At 36.2% G+C, this 19,380-nt stretch overlaps 1 protein-coding gene across 6 annotated transcripts in view; it reads left to right on the top strand.

Moving 5' to 3' along the window:
* The window catches only part of Rbp6 (RNA-binding protein 6), a 564,515-nt gene that overhangs the window by 213,796 nt on the left and 331,339 nt on the right, over nt 1-19,380 (top strand). For all 6 annotated transcript variants that reach the window (XM_089730415.1, XM_089730414.1, XM_028174640.2 and 3 more), the window contains exon 3: nt 13,151-13,232. In XM_089730415.1, the coding sequence (XP_089586541.1) occupies nt 13,151-13,232 (82 nt within the window). The remainder of the gene's footprint in view (nt 1-13,150; nt 13,233-19,380) is intronic.

A 19,380-nucleotide genomic window follows, 5' to 3' on the forward strand; every position in this document is an offset into this window, starting at 1 on the left:
ACAGTATCAGTCATTTCGCTCCGGTCACCGTCCTTGTCGAACCCGTTGCTTGCTACGACGGGCTCGACGAGTGAATTAACCCATAGACACATCCCACTGACTTTCTCGCTAGATCTTCTCAGTGGGTTGCGTTTCCGATCCAGTCGTAGATTCTGCGAAGCACTGGTCTTGCTAGGGCCAGTGTTAGCAACACTCCCGGTTAGAGCCCCGTGAGCTCACCTACAAGTCAAGGAGAAGCTGAAATAGCTTATCGAGGCTATCAGCATAGGTAGGAAAAAAAAATATCGGATAGGTGCCTTAAAATAGCCACTTAAAATAGCTTATCTGTTCTTTGCAACATTCACAAATCCGGTCTTGAAAGGTAGCCGTTAGAGCTTCGAGCTCATTTCTCATAATGGCATACAAAATCATCAAAATCATCATCATCATCAAATCGGACATAAGCTCTTTTTCCTATTTACAGCAGTAAAAATTAAATCGCAATAATTCAAGGAAAATACTGATGATATTTAATACTTTAGTTTCACTGTTTTTTTTTCTTACTTGTAATGCCGATTAAACTTGTCGTATACAAATGATTTAGCAAAATTATTTTAATTCGCAAACCAAAACTCAAATGCGGGCAAAAAGTCAACAGTAGAATTTGTCAGATAACATCAACGTGTACGTATACCCGTCGTCGCGGAGATATCTCAACAACACTATCTACAAGACTCCATCCAGTTGAAACGCTTCATAAGATAGTGCTGGCGCGCACCGGATCCCGCAGGCGGTCTGATCCCATTCATGTTTGCGAGCGCCAAATGAATGGATGTCACGAAATTAGCAACGTATCTTGTGCCAGCTCATATCTCAACAGGAGACAGCCACGGGTATTCGCAGAGATCACGACAATTATACGGCATAGCTTGATAATATATTGGAGGTGGGCTATGCAGCAATGGCGTGCTCAATCATTGCCTGTGATGCAATTCTATTCGTTTGCATAATGCTATATAATTGCTATTAACAGTAGCCCGGGAAATGATTAAACAACAATTGATGGATGATATTTACTGTCAACGGTAATTGGTAAAATTAAGGCCATGTTGATACGTAGTTTTTATTAGTGGAGGGTTCCTAATGAAGGAATCCATCCTAATTTTTATATAAAAAGTAATAATAAAGCGATAAACATCAGAATTCAAAGCATAATATGGTAAAAGAGTACAACTTCATCCAGTTTCTTTTTATATTAGCAAAGATCTTATTACAGAGCTTATCAACAAAGAGAAATATTACAAAATGTCTTTTTCTTTGACAATAAACTCAAGACACGATCGAATCGATAGATAAAACACGTTATAATATGTATATAGAACCAGTGACACCGCATTTTTTTCAAAAGGTCCCAATAAACTCACACTATGACGAAGCTTAAAACAATAATTGCTCAAGATCTGTACTGATTTATTTTCAGACGACATTTCACAATACATTATACCTTGCCAATTCTTATGTTAATTTCAAAACTGTTGTTCAATGTTTGTATTAAATTTAAGATAAAAATGTAGGTCAGGATAGGGTTGTGAGCTTTATGAGTTGGTACCTATTCCTGCCGGGAAGTAGTCGGGCATTCTGGGTTTCAAGGTTGAGATTTTTTTTATTGCTTAGATGGGTTGGACGAGCTCACAGCCCACCTGGTTGTTAAGTGGTTACTGGAGCCCATAGACATCTAAAACGTAAATGCGCCACCCACCTTGAGATATAAGTTATAAGGCCTCAGTATATTTACAAGGACTGCCAGGCCCTTCAAACCGAAACGCATTACTGCTTCATGGCAGAAATAAGCAGGGCGGTGGTATCTACTCGTGCGGATTCACAAGAGGTCCTACCACCAATAAAGTAGGAGTTTTGATACCAATGCCTCTGGGATCGTAATCGTTTAAATCCGGTTAATAAAGTATAATGAGGCTATAAGACCGGTACCTACATTGTAGAATAAATGTACTGCATAAAGAGTACATAATAATATGCACTTGTTCTTAAAGCCACACACCATTTTGAGAAATATCATGATTGGCTATACGGGCGTTGCTGGGCACGTGCACGCTCTAGTATTATAATATAGTATAGTTTTTCGGTTGTGGACAACCACGTGTCTCATTACGACACAGAAACTAAGTTTATTACAAATCCAAAACAAAATTATTTTCTCATGCATAAAAATTTCGACTACGTTTTTTATCTAAGCCCAAAATTTATTATCGACTTCAAATAAATAAACGTTTATTCAGTTAACACATCTCACAAACAAAAGCGTCGCGACTCGTCGTCATTCCCAGCAATTTCGAGACCGCATTGTTTAAGCCGCCTCTTATTACTACAATATACGTTTATTCATATTGTAAACATGTCAAGACTGAAATTATAGTGGCGTTTACGTTCCCCTGCTGTCGGTTGCTAGATTAGTTGACAATGTCACTATGAACAAAGTTGTACAGGAGTTCGTCTACTGGCAAGCGCTCTGTGCCCTTAGATTGAAAGACGTTGTAACATCTGCAAGCGCTTGATATACATATATCGAAATTGAATTTCTCAAAGTTTATTTTTGACTTCAATATGTTGTAGGTTTTGGGAACAATTTTCAATCAAAAGATAATGTTATAGTTTAATTTTTTATTCTATTTTATTTGCTCTCATAAAATGTTACAACTATTACTTATTTTTTCAACACAAAAAAAAGAGCTATTCGATTGAAACACACCCTTCGCGGAAGTGCTCTACGGGATAAAAAATCGTAAAAAAACAATATATTACGATCGTGTATATTATGGGCGAATCTGAATGTGTCAGTGCGTAATTTATCGCGGTTACGTGTTTTTTGTGGAGGCTCTCACTTGACCTCATAAAACACAGCCGGCTGGAATCAGAGGCGAGGGCTCTCGAAGCGGCTCGGTCCGCGGCGCTCATGGGAAGTGGGAAAAACAAGCGATCACCACTCGACGGAGACGCCCCGATGACACTTCACACGTCTCGTCGTGATTTTTACAACGTTTTCAGTCGACTCTGTGGCGTTTTTCGCTCCTAGTCACTTTGATGTACGCAACATATTTTAAGTATCGAATATCGAATTGAACTGCCGGTTCAGCTTGAGCTTAGCTTACTTTAAACTAATATTTTTGGAAAGAAGTTCCTTATGGGACGATGCGGAGGGGTACCCTAACCGGGAAAAACGTCATATAAATAGCTGTTTCTTTGTATATTATTATTATATATTTTTTATAAATCATTGTGAATAAAATAATGTTGATAACTTTGTAAAGGTTTTTTTTATCAAAAAAAAAACAAAATAAGAAATGTATACCCGAATAATTATTTTCGTTATACCTTGAATAGAACTTAAAATTAATATTTTTATAATAAGGAACTTCGTTCCTATCCGGTCTCCCACGACACTACACATCTTTTTTTTTATAGAATTTCTTATTAAAAAATCTATTAATATCTAATTTGGCATTTTTAGCATACACGAGAAATATAAATATGAGCTTCGATGTCAAAATAAAAGTACTTTCAAAGTCACAAGTGTTCGCAGCCGTTTTGATTACTCAATGTTTTATTACAATTGTCGAAACATCACAGACGGGCGCATTAGAGTGAGAGATTCTCAGATTCGTGCTCTCAGCCACGTTGGCAGATGGCCAACCGCAATACACATTTAACCGGACCGTTTTATACGGAGGACACAATTCGAAAGCACTGTATAAATGTTAAAAGTAACATTAAGTGACCGTAACGCTTTGTTTTTTCGTGTTAAATGATTATGTGCCTGTTTTATTAGGATGCACACAGGTTGAAGTCACAGTTTGTGGAATTCCTATAGAGACGATGACTAAATAAGCATATTTTTTTTGTCGAATTCCTAAGTTATACGAGTATAAGTGAATCTTCTTAATTCTTCTTTTCTACTCGTGTTAGGACCTCTTCTGAGTCCGCGCGGGTAAGTACCACCACCTTGCCTATTTCTCCCGTGAAGCAGTAATGCGTTTCGGTTTCAAGGGCTGGGCAGCCGTTGTACTGACATACTTGAGACTTTAGAACTTATATCTCAAGATGGGCGGTGCATTTATGTTGTAGATGCTTATGGGCTCCAGTAACCACTTAACACCAGGTGGGCCATCTAAACATTAAAAAAAGGGTTTTTTTTGTATTCTGAATAGCTACTGTTGGAAATACGATTATAGGACCTCGAATGTTTCATGTCCCCGATGTTTTATTTATTTATTTTACCTACTTATTTGCTGGTAGTCTAAAAGGGTATTCCAGCTACGCCCGTATGGATAGGTGAGCTCACGGGCTCAACCTGAGAGAATTGCTAACACTAGCCTTAGCAAGAGTAGTGCTTCGCAGAATCTACCACCGGATCGGAATCGCGACCCAGTGAGAAGATCCGACGAGAAACAACTCAGTGTTCTGGATTAGTTCGCTCGTCGAAGTAATCGTAATCGACGAGCTCGACAAAGACGGTGACTGGTGCTTGAAGGTCCTAAAAGCATCGAGGGTCAATCCGAGGGATCCGACAAGACATGCTTCGGGCGACGGCGGCTTTGCGTTGCCTCGTCGCGGTCCGATAAGAAATCAGCGGCGGCCACGATATGAGTGTTTTCGTGTCGCGCCGCTTTGTCGAAATAGCGTTGTGACGTTTCCTTAAGATACTTAAGTATCGGTACTAGGTTTAGGTTGTCGTGAAGATCTACATTCATCACATTCCACAGTGCTCCGACAGCTATCCTGCAAAAATGGGATTGGATGGATACTTTCATAGGTCATAAACCCCCATGATAAGACCTTACCAAGATTAGATTGTATCTGTTCGACAACTAAGTTATTAAGGCAAGTTACATTTTAATCGGAATGTTTTGAAGATTTTTTTTAATAAATCGTACACAAGCAGAATAAAGTAATAGATTTTCAATTCGAATGCGACTATTAAAACGGCATTTTTTGTGAGAACTAAAAATTCGCGTTAGGCTAAATGCCAAATTTACGAAATTGTAGTACCAAAATGTTTTAACGCTAATTGGTACGGGGAAAGGATTGTTAAGAATAAAATATTCACTGCAGACTGATTTCGTTTGCATTCTGATTGGTAGCTTCATTAATGCTGCGAGTTTTGATTGAAAGTTTCTACTATACACATTAATAGAAGGAAAATTTATGCATTCAGCAACTACACAAAGTTACTAGGACTTCACGCTTTGTGCCTAAATTTTGATTACTTGATGCACCATCGTGGTCATCAATGTAATGTAAAATGAATTGGTAACCTAATTCAAAATGGCTTGCTTACAAAGATCGAATTTTTGTCTCATCTATCATTTAACTATTCTAGCCTACAAAATTCGATTCTTAGGCAAATATCAGATTTCCTAAAATAATGTATCTAGCGTGTATTCTTGATGAAGTGTAGATTAATGTTAACTTTATCATTATTAGCATTTCGGTTTCCACTCAATGTGTAGTGTCATTCGTTTATGTTAAAATGTTTTTTTTTATTAGTTTTTTATTGCTTAGATGTGTGGACGAGCTCACAGCCCACCTGGTGTTAAGTGGTTACTGGAGTCCATAGACATCTACAACGTAAATGCGCCACGCACCTTGAGATATAGTTCTAAGGTCTCAATTAAAACGTCACTGTCATTTTTCTTGTTGATCCATTGATGTATGTATTCGCTTGATGTTTTATTTCCTTTCCAATGACCGCTTTTATTAGGTAAAGAATTATAATGATATAAAAGTAACTTCCAACTCATCACTTATCTGGTGTTAAGTGGTCATAGCTTTTTCCCGCGACTGCGTCCGTGTGGAAGTTACATTTCCGTAGAAGGGGAATTTTTTTTAAATAATAGAATGCTAAGGAGCTATTTAAGGTACCAAAATCACGTTTTTTAACCGACTTCAAAAGAGGAGGCTATCACCATTCGACCACCATTTTTTTTATCTTTCTTTCTTAGATTTCTCGAGAATGCTTGAACCGATTCTGATAATTATTTTTTCTTTTTTACTATCGAAAGGGTTAAAAGACTTCCTGAATGGTTCTGTAATCATCAGGATCATGATCTGATAATGGGACTCTGGAGAAATCCAGAAAAAAATACAATTTCTATCTTAAAGTGATTTAGGTGTTTCTTGTTATTATTTTTGTTGTGTGTCGCCGCGGACCGGCCGGCAGGCCCCTTGTGGATCATTATTACGCGCTTGATCATTATTTCGCTGCGATGTTAAATACTTGTAATGAATAGCTCGCATGGAGTACTGTTCCCACCTTTGGGCTGGGGCTCCCAAATACCAGCTACTTTCATTTGACTCCATACAGAAGAGGGCCGTTCGGATTGTCGATAATCCCGTTCTCACGGATCGTTTGGAGCCCCTGGGTCTGCGGAGGGACTTCGCTTCTCTCTGCATTTTGTACCGCATGTTCCATAGGGAGTGCTCTGAGGAATTATTTGAGATGATTCCATCATCTCGTTTTTACTATCGCACCGCCCGCCACCGGAGTAGAGTTCATCCATACTACCTGGAGCCACTGCGTTCATCCACAGTGCGTTTCCAGAGATCTTTTTTGCCACGTACCATCCGGCTTTGGAATGAGCTCCCTCCCCTCCACGGTGTTTCCCGAGCGCTATGACTTGTCCTTCTTCAAACAAGGCTTGTGGAGAGTACTCAACGGTAGGCAGTGGCTTGGCTCTGCCCCTGGCATTGCTGAAGTCCATGGGCGACGGTAACCACTCACCATCAGGTAGGCCGTATGCTCGTCTGCCTACAAGGGCAATAAAAAAAAATAACGCATTTATTTGGGTAGGGATTAATATAATATTTATAAAAACACCTTCACAAATAATATTTTATTTTAGAACTAATTTGTTTAGCATAAAAAAGTTATAGTGAGTCAATCTTACAATATAGATATATTGTAATGCTGTCATGGATTTTTTTTATGAACTTTTAAAGGGGAACAATTCTGTCATACATTATTTTAGGGATATTTTACCCGTTTCCGCAGCGCACGCAACGGAAGCTCTAAAAAAGAGAAAAAAAAAGCGATTTTGAAACATTTACTTATTATTAGTGTTCGGCTCGTCTTAGCGTAATGTTATATAGCCTAAAGCCTTCCTATTTTCTATCTAATACTGAAATAATTTTTCAGATCGGACGATTAGTTCCTGAGATTAGCGCGTTCAACCAAATAAACAAACAAACTCTTCAGCTTTATAATGTTAGTATAGATATTAGTATGTTATTCCTTCACCGTGGAAGTCAATCGTGAACATTTGTTAAGTACGTATTTCATTACAATAATTGGTATCTGCCTGCGAGATTTGAACACCGACACAGTTGTATCGCTTGATACGAATCCACTGGGCGTTATACCCTTTAGGCTACGAAGACTTCAATAATTAATAATACAAGCTCGTCCAAGGGCTTGTCTCCCAGCCACTAAAAAAAACGGTTGTCTGTAAAGTCGGTTTTCTGACGATAGTTGAATGTGACAACGTCATAAGAAAATACTGATGGAATGGTTTCATTTTTCAATTATCGCTGCTATAAACAATTGACACTACATTCACTTTTCACTGAACTTCATACTTGACGAAAACATGTAAATGTATTATTTTAAAGTAGCTGTCCACGCGGATACATCGCTCACTCAAGTAGGAGAGAAACAGATGTCGAACGCTGCCGAACGCGGAGGCCGATTGTGCCTCTTTGTCGCTCGTTGCGCACTCTCGCTTGCACTTCAAGACTTCAATGGAACGCCTCAGAGCGAGGTAACGCCATATGGGTCATGGTTTTTCGTGCGTACAGCCGGCTCCATCGAATTATAAGACGTTGTCACGTCAAAAACATACTATGTATTTTAAGTTTTCATTTTCGTTCGTCATATTCGTTTTATTTTTAAAACACAATAAAAGCGATCCGCTAAATTTAAGTTAAACAAATCATCCGCTTCAGATATTATAATTTGGCAAAATAAATTTATAAATTTCCAGTTAGAAGGTTTTGATTCGTTTCACCACAGACCATGACAAGTTGTTTCCTACTTCTGCTGAATTCGGTACAAAAGTTAGTAGATTAAAACTGCCAATTAGGGAGCATTTGAATTCAGAGTTGTTTTAGAATTCGCGTAATTACTGCCGGAAGAACAATTACAAAAAGTAGGTTGAACCAATATTTTTGGTTTTTTATTGCTAATTGCTATGAGTCTTATGGTGTGAAATGCTAAATTATGACAAAGTTTTATAATTCTTTAAGCTATTAGACAAAACCACTGTTTTATGTAAAATTTTAATTTCTTTGGTTATGAATAACTCATAAAAAACTGCTATTTTTTTTCCTGCCTAAGCTAGCCTTGAGAGGCTATATCAGCGTAACCTTAACTAGTAGGTGAGCTCACGGGGCTTAAACCGGAGTGTTGCTAACACTGACCCTAGCAAGAGCAGTGCTTCGCAGAATCTACCACCGGATCGGAAACGCGACCCTCTGAGAAGATCCGGCGAGAAACTCAGTGGGCTGTGTCTGATGAACTGCATTATAACGTAAGACAATAAATAGTGATTTTGTAAATTCGTAATAGGAACCAGAAAAAAATCTTAACATGACTTAGTGTTCCAATCCAAATTACTTCTGTTTGATTTTAATATGAGTCAGTAATATTTTAAGTTGTACCCATCGAAATTAATTATTATTAAGACAAATTGCCTAAACATGATCATTAAACCAAGTTTTGGGGCGATTGAGGAAGCAATTAGAGTTCATTATAGTGTAATAGCTAAATGCGTCCTACTGACCTTTGTAATTCTGATTTAATTGTAAGAGTTAAAGCTGAAATTTAGTATCTGCTTACATGTAACGACAATTATTAAACAAAATGATTTAACTAAGTTCGCGTTTGCTGGCTGCGTTCTTTTTACAAAATATATTTTTTAAATATTTTATTTATTATTTTTATTAGAACCAGCGGTGACTTTTTAAATAATATTACTACGGCTTAGTATGATAATTACGGTAAAGTATTTGAAATGTCGGAATAATAGTAGAATAAAAATAATAAACACTAGATTCAGCCGACAATTAGTGTAATTACATCTCGCGAGAACCGAGGAAGTAAGGTAACTTATGAGGTTTGTAAAATGAAACTAAAACTTTCTTACCGCAAACTTACTCATTTATTGTAAATCATTACCTACATACACTAATAAACACACGTGAAATACAATTTATAACTTAAAATCTGACATTTGCTATCTACTAGTCTTCTCTGTAAACCATGAAAAATATATTACGATTTTCATTAAAAACACAAATCACGTTAGCCGTATTTCTATTAAAATGTTGCCTGTAATGACGTAATGCAGTAACAAGGTGCTATTTCAGGAAGTGTGGCAAGTTCCAATTTAATGGTGGTTGAGCAACTGCTGCGTTGCCTCCCCTGACCTCCCCCTCTGACAATATTAATATTTTATTACAAGCTACACGTCATTAAAATAAGCCGGTAAGAGAGTAAAGTTTGATTGCTGACTTTTTGTTATTAAATGAGATACTATTAAAGTTGGAGATTAACTATTTAAATGAGGTACTAGATAAGATTAGCTCAATATATATTTTTAATTGGTCAACGAATATTTGGTAAATATAAATTGACGTTAACATTCGCATTTTACAAAATATATTGATATGTTACAGGACTGTGAAGGTATTTGTGAGCTTTTTACTCTGATTTTTATAGAATCAACCGGAATAAGTTAATCAATAAATAACAATTTGACATTACAAGAGATTTATGTCTGACATTTCGCCTAAAACTGTTTTGTTGAATAGAACAAAATGGCCGCCCGACACACTCAGCTTAAGGAAGTTAACATCCTAAAAAATACACATCAGACACAGAAGTCCCCAATCTCCCATTCGTTGAGAAGTGCGGTCGAATAATTCAGGTGGAGGCAACTTGTGTTCGAATGAAAATGCTACTACTCGCCAGCCAAATGCTAATTTTATGGTGGTTGAACAACTGTGCCGAATCCACTGGTCCAATAAAAGCAACTAGACACGAACTTCACGTTTGTATTCGTCGACGACAAGTCATCGGGCACTCAGAGATTAGAAGAAGGGCTCGTAATGAAAATCTAACACTCTCAATTACTAACTGAAAATAGTCCCTTACATATACGCTGATATCTCAAAATACGTAACGTGAGTAGCTAGTCACTATCTAGTCACTAGTTTGTGACTGGTATCTTCGAGGCCGGCCTTCTTCTGAAAAAATGTTGCGGTGCTGTCATATTTTGTATCTCATTGAATTTTAGTTTTCTACTATTTTCTTATCAACAGCTTAGCAGAAGTAGTATTATTCTTTTAATATATTGGTTGGTTAATTTAACTTTATATATTGCTTAATTATTTTAGTTGTGAATTTCGATCTCTAATGTATTTTAAACCTATATTTTACCTATTCTAGACTCCGTTGTTCAGTGATTTTTAAAAGAGACAAAAAATGTTATTTTGTTAACCGCAGTATCGCATTGAAGCCGTCACCTAAACAAAGTAACTCGGCACAACAAGGGTTGAGAACGGATTATAGCTACTGATTATTGTTTGTTAATTAATTTCTTTTACCCAGATCTTTGTTAAGCTGTTGTTGAAACGACCTCTTAATTTTTATATTTGTTTTTATGCGAATCAAAATAACGTGAGAGTTTCTATATTTAGAGGTTTGGTACATAATCACGCAAAGAATGCTGAATAGGTTTGTCTTTAATTTTGCGCCGATATTATATTTTACGTACCAATGCACGAATCTACTGGTAGTTTATGAACCAGAGAGTGGCACAAAAAACTCTTTATCCCAAAATAAAGTAACGTATTTCATTCCTTTTGAAGTTTTTTTTTTATTGCTTGGATGTTTGGACGAGCTCACAGCCCACCTGGTGTTAAGTGGTTACGGGGGCCCATAGACATCTACAACGTAAATGCGCTACACACCTTGAAATATAAGTTCTAAGGTCTTAGTATAGTTACAACGGCTGCCCCACCCTTCAAACCGAAACGGATTACTGCTTCACGGCAGAAATAGGCGGGGCGGTGGTACCTACCCGTGCGGACTCACAAGAGGTCCTACCATCAGTAAAAAACATTGACTGTGTGAATTACAGTTTCAATGCGGGTAAAGCATTGGGGCACTTTTACCTATATCAAATTATGAAGTTGTTTAAAAACATAATTAAAACGTTTTCCAGAGAAATTAAATTCATAACCAAAAACGGCGTAGTAGTACCTGTGGTTTGAGCGATCCATTCACCATCAAGTGGACGTTATAACCTTTTATTTGCGCAAGCAATAAAAATACATTTCGCTATTGCTTACTGGAAAACTACAGAGAAATAAACCAGCTACTTGTAGTTATCGAATATAGTTGGGTAACTGATAACAGAGCATCAGGAACTAGAATAATGTTTTATGGAGGTTTAGTATAGTGATTAATGGTGAACTCAACATGCAATCGTTACTTTTCATTACTGTTTCGAAGTGCAGAAACGAAGGCCGCGGCAGCGGTCAGATTAGAAAAGTTTTTCAGCAAAACAATACGAAAATCGACTTTAAAAGTATAGACAAACAATCGGATTTACAAATACCTAATACCGTCCAATTGTAGGCAACTTTAAATTGGAATGTATCCCGCAATAAGCCTCCCGTGATTGGTCTGTTTGTTGTTAATTAGTACTTATCGGAAAATTTTAACAGGTTATCTAAGTCTTGTCTCCAAACAAAATGAATTTGGTTTCATATCTGTTGTTCATTAAGTTCCATTATTGAGTCTAAATACAGCCATTTTCCTATTTATACATGTAGTAAAGCGATTTAAGAACCTGTACGGGTTTCTAACGTTTATTTTCACTAAAATAATAATGTGCTCTAGTTTAGTTAGTTATGTTCCTGGTGATAAGACCTCTTGTGAGTCCACGCGGGTGGGTACCACCACTCTGCCTATTTCTGCCGTGAAGCAGTAATGCATTTCGGTTTGAAGGGTGGGGCAGCCGTTGTAACTATACGTGAGACCTTAGAACTTATATCTCAAGGTGGGTGGCGCATTTACGTTATGGATGTCTATGGGCTCCAGTAACCACTTCACACCAGGTGGGCTGTGAGCTCGTCCACCCATCTAAGCAATAAATAAATAAAAAAATCCAAGCCGTAATTGAGTAATCGAATTTATGTCTCAAGGTCACATTTGTAGGCATAGTAGTGATCTATTGATTCCGGGGAATTATTCCCGGCCGCACTTTTAAATACTATGAATGACATACGAAGCTATGGAATGGATGAGGTGAGGAATGAACATTAGAGCAAGTTTCAAAGTAACTGCTATTGATAAAAGTAGAAGAAGAGGCTAAACTTAGCTCACATATGGTTAAAAGAGATAGGGAAATACCGCGAAATAAACGGATAGATCGTACTTATAATTATATGAAAATAGTCAGAGTGGACATGAATATGACTAAAACAAAGATGAATGGAAGAGTAAAAGTTATTGTGTTAACCCCAGAAAGAGGGAAAGAGGAAGATGATACTCTAATAAGCACGTAGCAGCATTGTGATGAATACGAGTTTTTCATAATCAGGCTTTGTAATTATGAAATAAACTGAAACTAATCATACATTTGGATTTTAAAAAGACAAAGAACATGTCCATTGTTTTTCGAATTCTAATCTACTTTCGAAATAACTAATCCAAAGAGTACTGGGATTCTTTTTTTGATATATAATTGTTTACGAAGGTAATTTCTTCTTCATTTGACAAAAATATTTGTCCTCCGAACACAATTATTGGTTTAGGGTACAAAAATATGTTACTTGTGGCTAGTTCTCCTGAGTAAAAACTTCACATATCGCCATTGCTTAAGACAAGTGTGGGTCGGCCATTATCTAATAAATTGAGGTTTCGACCTCACGTTTCCAGATGGACAAGATTCACGTTAAGGTGTCTATGAAAATTCAGAATATTAAGACAGAAAGTGGGCCATATAGTCTATACAGAGAAAAATATTTCAAAAACTTCGTTTAACAAAAAATATAGAAACTATTAACGATATTCATCATTATTTTGTTTCAGAGAGCCTCCGAGACTACTTCAACAAATTCGGTGAAATCACAGAAGTTATGGTTATGAAAGATCCAACAACGAGGCGGTCGAGGTATGTTTGCTTTGATACAATTGTTAACGTTTGCGTTAAATGTGTAGTTATGTAAATTACATACAGAGAAGGTGCGAAACTTTAAGGCGAGCGTGCTCAACACTGCAATGCTCCAAAATTAAATACAGCTTTCAGTCATTCAAACTCGTTGTGCCATATACGTTTGCGAAGTCGGCGACGTTGGTTACGCGAGAGCATAGTCTGCACTCATGCTTTTAATTGTGGTATGAGAAAGTTTTAAGATTGCTTACAATACAGCGATATAAATAGTCTAGATCATAAGCTACTAAATAATAATATGTATATACTTATTTTAACAAAGCGTAACTTATAAATTTTATATCAATGCAGATGACAAATGATTCACGATCCACCGATTAATGTTTTGTCGAATACGTATTACATCGAACAGTGTGAATGCGATCACCTTCGATGAGATCGAAATTTTTATTGTATGTATTTCCATTTTTTAATTGCAACATCGTGGGCTCATCGTCTATAGGCTCCAGTAACCACTTAACATCAGGTGCGCTTTGAGCTCGTTCACACATATTAGCAATAAAAAATAAAATAAAAATCCAGATGGTTAAAGTAGTTCACGGTTCACCTGGTGTTAAGTAGTTACTAGAACCCATATACATTACAAAGTGTATGCCGCTACCTACCTTGACAACACCGGTCTAAGCTTCAATATTTTTTATTTTTATTGCTTAGGTGGGTAGACGAGCTCACAGCTCACCTGGTGTTAAGTGGTTACTGGAGCTCATAGACATCTACGACGTAAATGCGCCACCCACCTTGAGATGTAAGTTCTAAGGTCTCAAGTATAGTTACAACCACGTTACAACGGCTGCCCCGCCCTTCAAACCGAAACGCATTACTGCTTCACGGCAGAAATAGGCAGGGTGGTGGTACTTACTTGTCTGGACTCACAATATATTCTACCAGTAAAAGTTTACTGTGGCCAATGGACGCTTTGAAAGAACCCTTGAATTCAGGTCCATTCATTTTGTTACACTTCCTTACATTAGTCCACTTGCTCAAAATCAACGTTATTAATCTTTGCACGATAATTCGCCATGTAAACCCGAAAAAACAAAATAGCTGTGTAAATAAGACAATAAACACAACAACATATTACTTATAGCTTTTGCAGTTCCCGCTAAATGATTACTTGTACGTTGATGATTCAGAACATAAATATGTTGTAATACGTGAAGCTACTAAAATTTTGTATACCTTTTTACGAAAATTGCGCGGACGGAGGAGTATGAAATTTTCCACACTTATAGAGAATATAGAGAAGAAGTGCACAATGCTAATATTTTTTGTAAATTATGCAATAAAAATACATTAAATCAATAAAAAAAACATTACACACACTATCGTATATTTCACACACACATAATATAGTCTTTGTTTATTGTCAAACTTTTGTTATTGCTTAAAGTCTGTGGTCGAATTGAGAAAAGATTAAATATTGTTTGTCTTTAATAATATTAGTCAAAAGTGTAGTCTTGGCGAAGTCTGTGATTTTAGAAGTATAATAATAGTCTTTGATAATAAAACCATAATAATGTTGAAACATATAATCTTAATTAATTACAATCGAATTTCGGCTACTGCGGGACCACTAGTTCATCTAAATTCAAGATGGTCTTATTTAAAAGTACCAAAATAAGGAACATTTTCAAACGTTGCTACAATTATTAGACATTTAGAGAAGGAATGCTTTGTTGCATGATAGTTAGGGGTCAGTGGTGGTCAGTCGGGCCGTCGCTGTGGCATGAACTAACCAACTCGAACTGTGCTGAAATTTATTGGTTTGCAAATAAGTTTGATTCTATGGAGGGCCATACTCGTTTGAAAATTTGCGGTCACCTTTGAATTGTAAGCATTTAAATGTTGGACTCCAAATTTGAGGGCTTAACAATAAAACTCTTATTATTCCACCTGAACTAGAATCGGTCGGAGATGAATGAGGATTTGGGTATTCACTTAACGGGCTGCTAAACTAAATTGTTTTAATGGCGGTATTGTTTTTGAAATAGTTGAAATATTTCGCTGCGTATTCTGACCCTCGTTTACCCAAATAAAGTTTTTAAAGGCTCACCAAACCTATACAATTGACTGATACTTAATACAATACAATTTCAAAGGTTATTAGTTTCGAATCCAAACTAGTACCGTCCTTGAAAAGTCATTCGAGTGACGTAATAGCGATCACCTTTATGTCGAATAACAATCAAGTCACTGTATACACAAACTGAGTGGCTTAGCAACTCTCTAGACAAGAAATAAGTTGTCAAAGTGTCGAGTTGAAGTTGCTCCGTTAACAGCGTCTCCCGTTAGGTAAATCGTCGGTTTCACAACTTAATATTGCTTCGCGTCCCTCCACCCTGAAATAATATATCGAGCAGCGATATTGGAACGGCTGAGTACGGAATCTGAATGCAGCCTTCTGAATTTGGCCTCCCATAGCAAAACGTAACATAAACGTATTTTGTACTTGGATTACTTAATCTATACTAATATTATAAAGCTGAAGAGTTTGTTTGTTTGAATGCGCTAATCTCAGGAAATACTGGTCCGATTTAAAAAATTCTTTCAGTGTTAGGTAATCCGTTTATTGAAGAAGCCTATAGGCTATATAAAATCACGGGAAGGCCAATAGAAGTGGAGCACCAATAAATAATGTTTCAAAATAGGGGTTTAAATAGCTCCTTAACATTCTATAATTAAAAAATATGTTCACTTTCTAGGTAAATGAAGTGGGCTAAAATTTAGCGGTATGCCAAAATAACAATTCCACGCGGACGGAGGCGCGGGCAAAAGCTAGTTTATTAAATATTAGTACTGAATTATGAATTGTAAACTCAATAACTCTATTTATATATATTACGGAATCGGAAACGGAATAATCGGAATATTACGATACGATATAAAAAATAACTATCTTATCAATAACGATGAACAAATAATTGACATGACCACAGGAAAGCCCGAAAAGTCGTACAGCCTGTCCATTTTGTTGTAAAAAATTGGCAACGTAAACACATAAAGTTAAATAAAAGAGTAGGAAAATAAAAATATCCAGTGGTGTTTTTTCGGTTTTAAATCTTGTACGGCTGCGTTCCGCGCTGGGAAGCACGAAAGTTTTTTAGGACACCTTATCGTAATCGTAAATCAAGTGGACATTCGGCAAAGGCCGAGATGTACAGCCGGCTGGTGTTGTGGAAGTGATAACAGTTTGGAAGTTTCAACCGTAAACAATGATATTAGAAGACGGTCGCGCACCTTGTAAACTTGCTTTGATGTCGCGAAGGGTCGCAATAATTCAGGGCAACATGAAGGGATTTGCTTGAAAATGTTAATGTATTTGAACATTCATGCTAATAAAAATTTCGGGTCTGATGCTATTTATTATTTGCGTAGTATATTTTTTATGTAATTACAAACGTCCTCTGGTTCTTTGCTCACTAAAATAACATACGCAATTGAAGAATTTGATATTGTGACTGGATTCGGTAGTGATCTTTGATAGGAAGCACTTTGAATGCTAGAGCAATACATAAACTGAAACTTCCTGGGTGTGCGTTCCGAACTGTTAGCGTTTGGTACACAACAAGTTCTGCTTGATTCTTCGGATCAAAGGCTGCTTAGTTCATCGCGGACTTGCTCAACTACAGCTCCTGCAAGCAAAGTAAATCAATATCTAAAGTCAATGAATCAAGAGTAATATATTCGGGTACATAATAAATGTGCGCTACCTGAAGGCAATATCTGAAAAATTTGCCTGCTCGATATTGCTTACAAGGGAGTTTCCTTTCTCCCCAAAATTTAATGCGCCGTTCGCATTTTTATCAAAAAGAAGTAGGTAAGTAAAATAATTTGCGGTTTGTGCTTTATTTCCTTTTATTTATTTTAATGGCAAGTCCCGTTCCATTGTTTTTCTTTTTCTTTAACGCTTAGGGTAATGAGGGTTTCGGCAAAAAAACGTATGTTCAGCTTACCATTTGATATCGCTGTTCCTACCACGATGTAAACCAAGCAAATTTGTGCCTATACATTCAATTTAAATAGAATTAACATATTTTCCTTACAAAGCATTTTGCAGTCATTAAATATTACGATATTCGCGGTGAATTTGCTATAATTCCCTATGTGGGTGTTAAGTGTTTAAACGCTACTCGTGGTGAATTTAACTCGTAAAAACAGAACCTTTTATCATAATTTTATGGTTCAAGTTTCTTGAGTTAAGACGCCCATTTCGTGTTAGGGCGTTGAGCGGATGAATTACAAAATCTGCTGACTTAGCTCCTAATTTAATTATAAAGGACGTGCGATGGTCTAATTGTTTTTTTTTTTTTTTGCAAATGTACGAGCAATTTCTAGGCTTCACCGTGCTCGTGTGAATAGCGATTTATATCATTCGCAAGCGCTTAAACCGGCTTTCGTCGGACGCGTCTCCATTCAAAATATTTTCATTCGTTTCGGTTTACACTAAAAATCTAAAATCAATAAAGGGTCATGGCACAAATGCAAAGATTATTCTTTTCGCTCTCACATAATGAAAAATGTGCGCGCCTCTGCGTGATCCGTCGGAAATAAAACCGCGAATCACTATGAGACTGTAAGTAGCACCATAAAAGCAGGATCCAGGGTTGGAATCGCTTCGGTAAACACCTACAGAAGATCGGAGCAGTGTTAAATGAGAGGGATTCCGAGTCCCCCTCGCTCCGTACCCGCGCCTTTACTTAAGACGTCGTTGCTAACATACACGCCGATCTTGAAAGGCTTTCGCATTTAAACGAATCATTAAGCAATAGTTCATAAGCAAAGAAACCCGCGTTGCTTATTTATATAAAGTTGACATTTATCGACTGTTCAATTATAAGCAAATGCTTTTTTTTTTCGTTTCTTTAGATAGGCAAATTTATGGTATGAAGTCTTAAATCCTTTATTATCATTATTAAATAACAAGTTACCATTGGTTTTTAACATGCTCAAAACTTTATTAACTAGATTAAGTTACAAGGCAATGCTACCTACCTATTGATTTGTATTGATATTAGAGTTGGAAAGTAAAATTATTATCATTAAGAGCCGATTGAGCAGCTACTGAGGCTTATTGTTTTAGACTAGTTGCTATTTGTCATGTATTAAATACATAGTCATTTAACTTTAGTACATGTATACCATAAGCCTTCTGATACTTGTTTGTGAAATCGTTTTTGTAAGTCTGGCACCGTTTCGATCTAAAGCTTCTGTGTATTATTCTAACCGATTGAGCACATGTATTACTTTGATAGGATATAATCATGAAGCGCTTCCTAATATGTGTATATTTAGTAAAATGTGGACTTAGAATATTGAAGTCTTTGAAATATGTTCCTTTTTTAAATACGCTTTTATTAGCTTCAGACGTTCTAACGGAATCTTTGAACATGCTTTTGACCCCCTTCAAAACGTCGGATTAACTCGAGATTTGGTATACTTATTAAGGACCGATGAAAATTCAATATTTAAAAAAAAATTGAAAAAAATTATAATTTAAATATTAAAATTGAACTAAAATATGAAAAATAAATAATAGTCTAATAAAACTAACAAAATACGCTTTTATAGAAAATCCAACTAAACAATAAAAAATAAATTTTAGTTTGAATTAAAATAATAAATAAATTTTATATAAAAAAAAATTAAAATAAAAAATTTGAATTAAAAATATGGTAAGAAAAAATGATTTTATTGTAAAAAAGCGTGGGGTGCATGGTATAAATAGTTATAAATATTTTATGAACAGATATATGAATAGAAGGGTTATTTTGATAATATTCTGAAAATCATTATTTATTTGAATATATTTTGGTAAACTCTATTAGATTGTAAGGCATTTAAAAGAAAACTAACGTTTCTAAAATAAAAGATAATATTTGTTAATTATTTTGTGTAACTAAATGTTTTACTAAGAATTGTAATTTGTTTTGGATGCTATGACTGGCATTGTAGAAGAATAAATTTAGGAAAATTTTATGTTCATTTTAACAAAATTAAAACTAATAGAAGTCCCAAATGGATATAAAAACGTTCGCCAAGCTACCGGCACGAGCGTAACTCCAATTACAGTCCCGTTGACAATTAAAAA

This window comes from Bombyx mandarina, chromosome 10, assembly GCF_030267445.1.
Source record: "Bombyx mandarina strain Sakado chromosome 10, ASM3026744v2".
Classification (NCBI taxonomy): domain Eukaryota; kingdom Metazoa; phylum Arthropoda; class Insecta; order Lepidoptera; family Bombycidae; genus Bombyx; species Bombyx mandarina.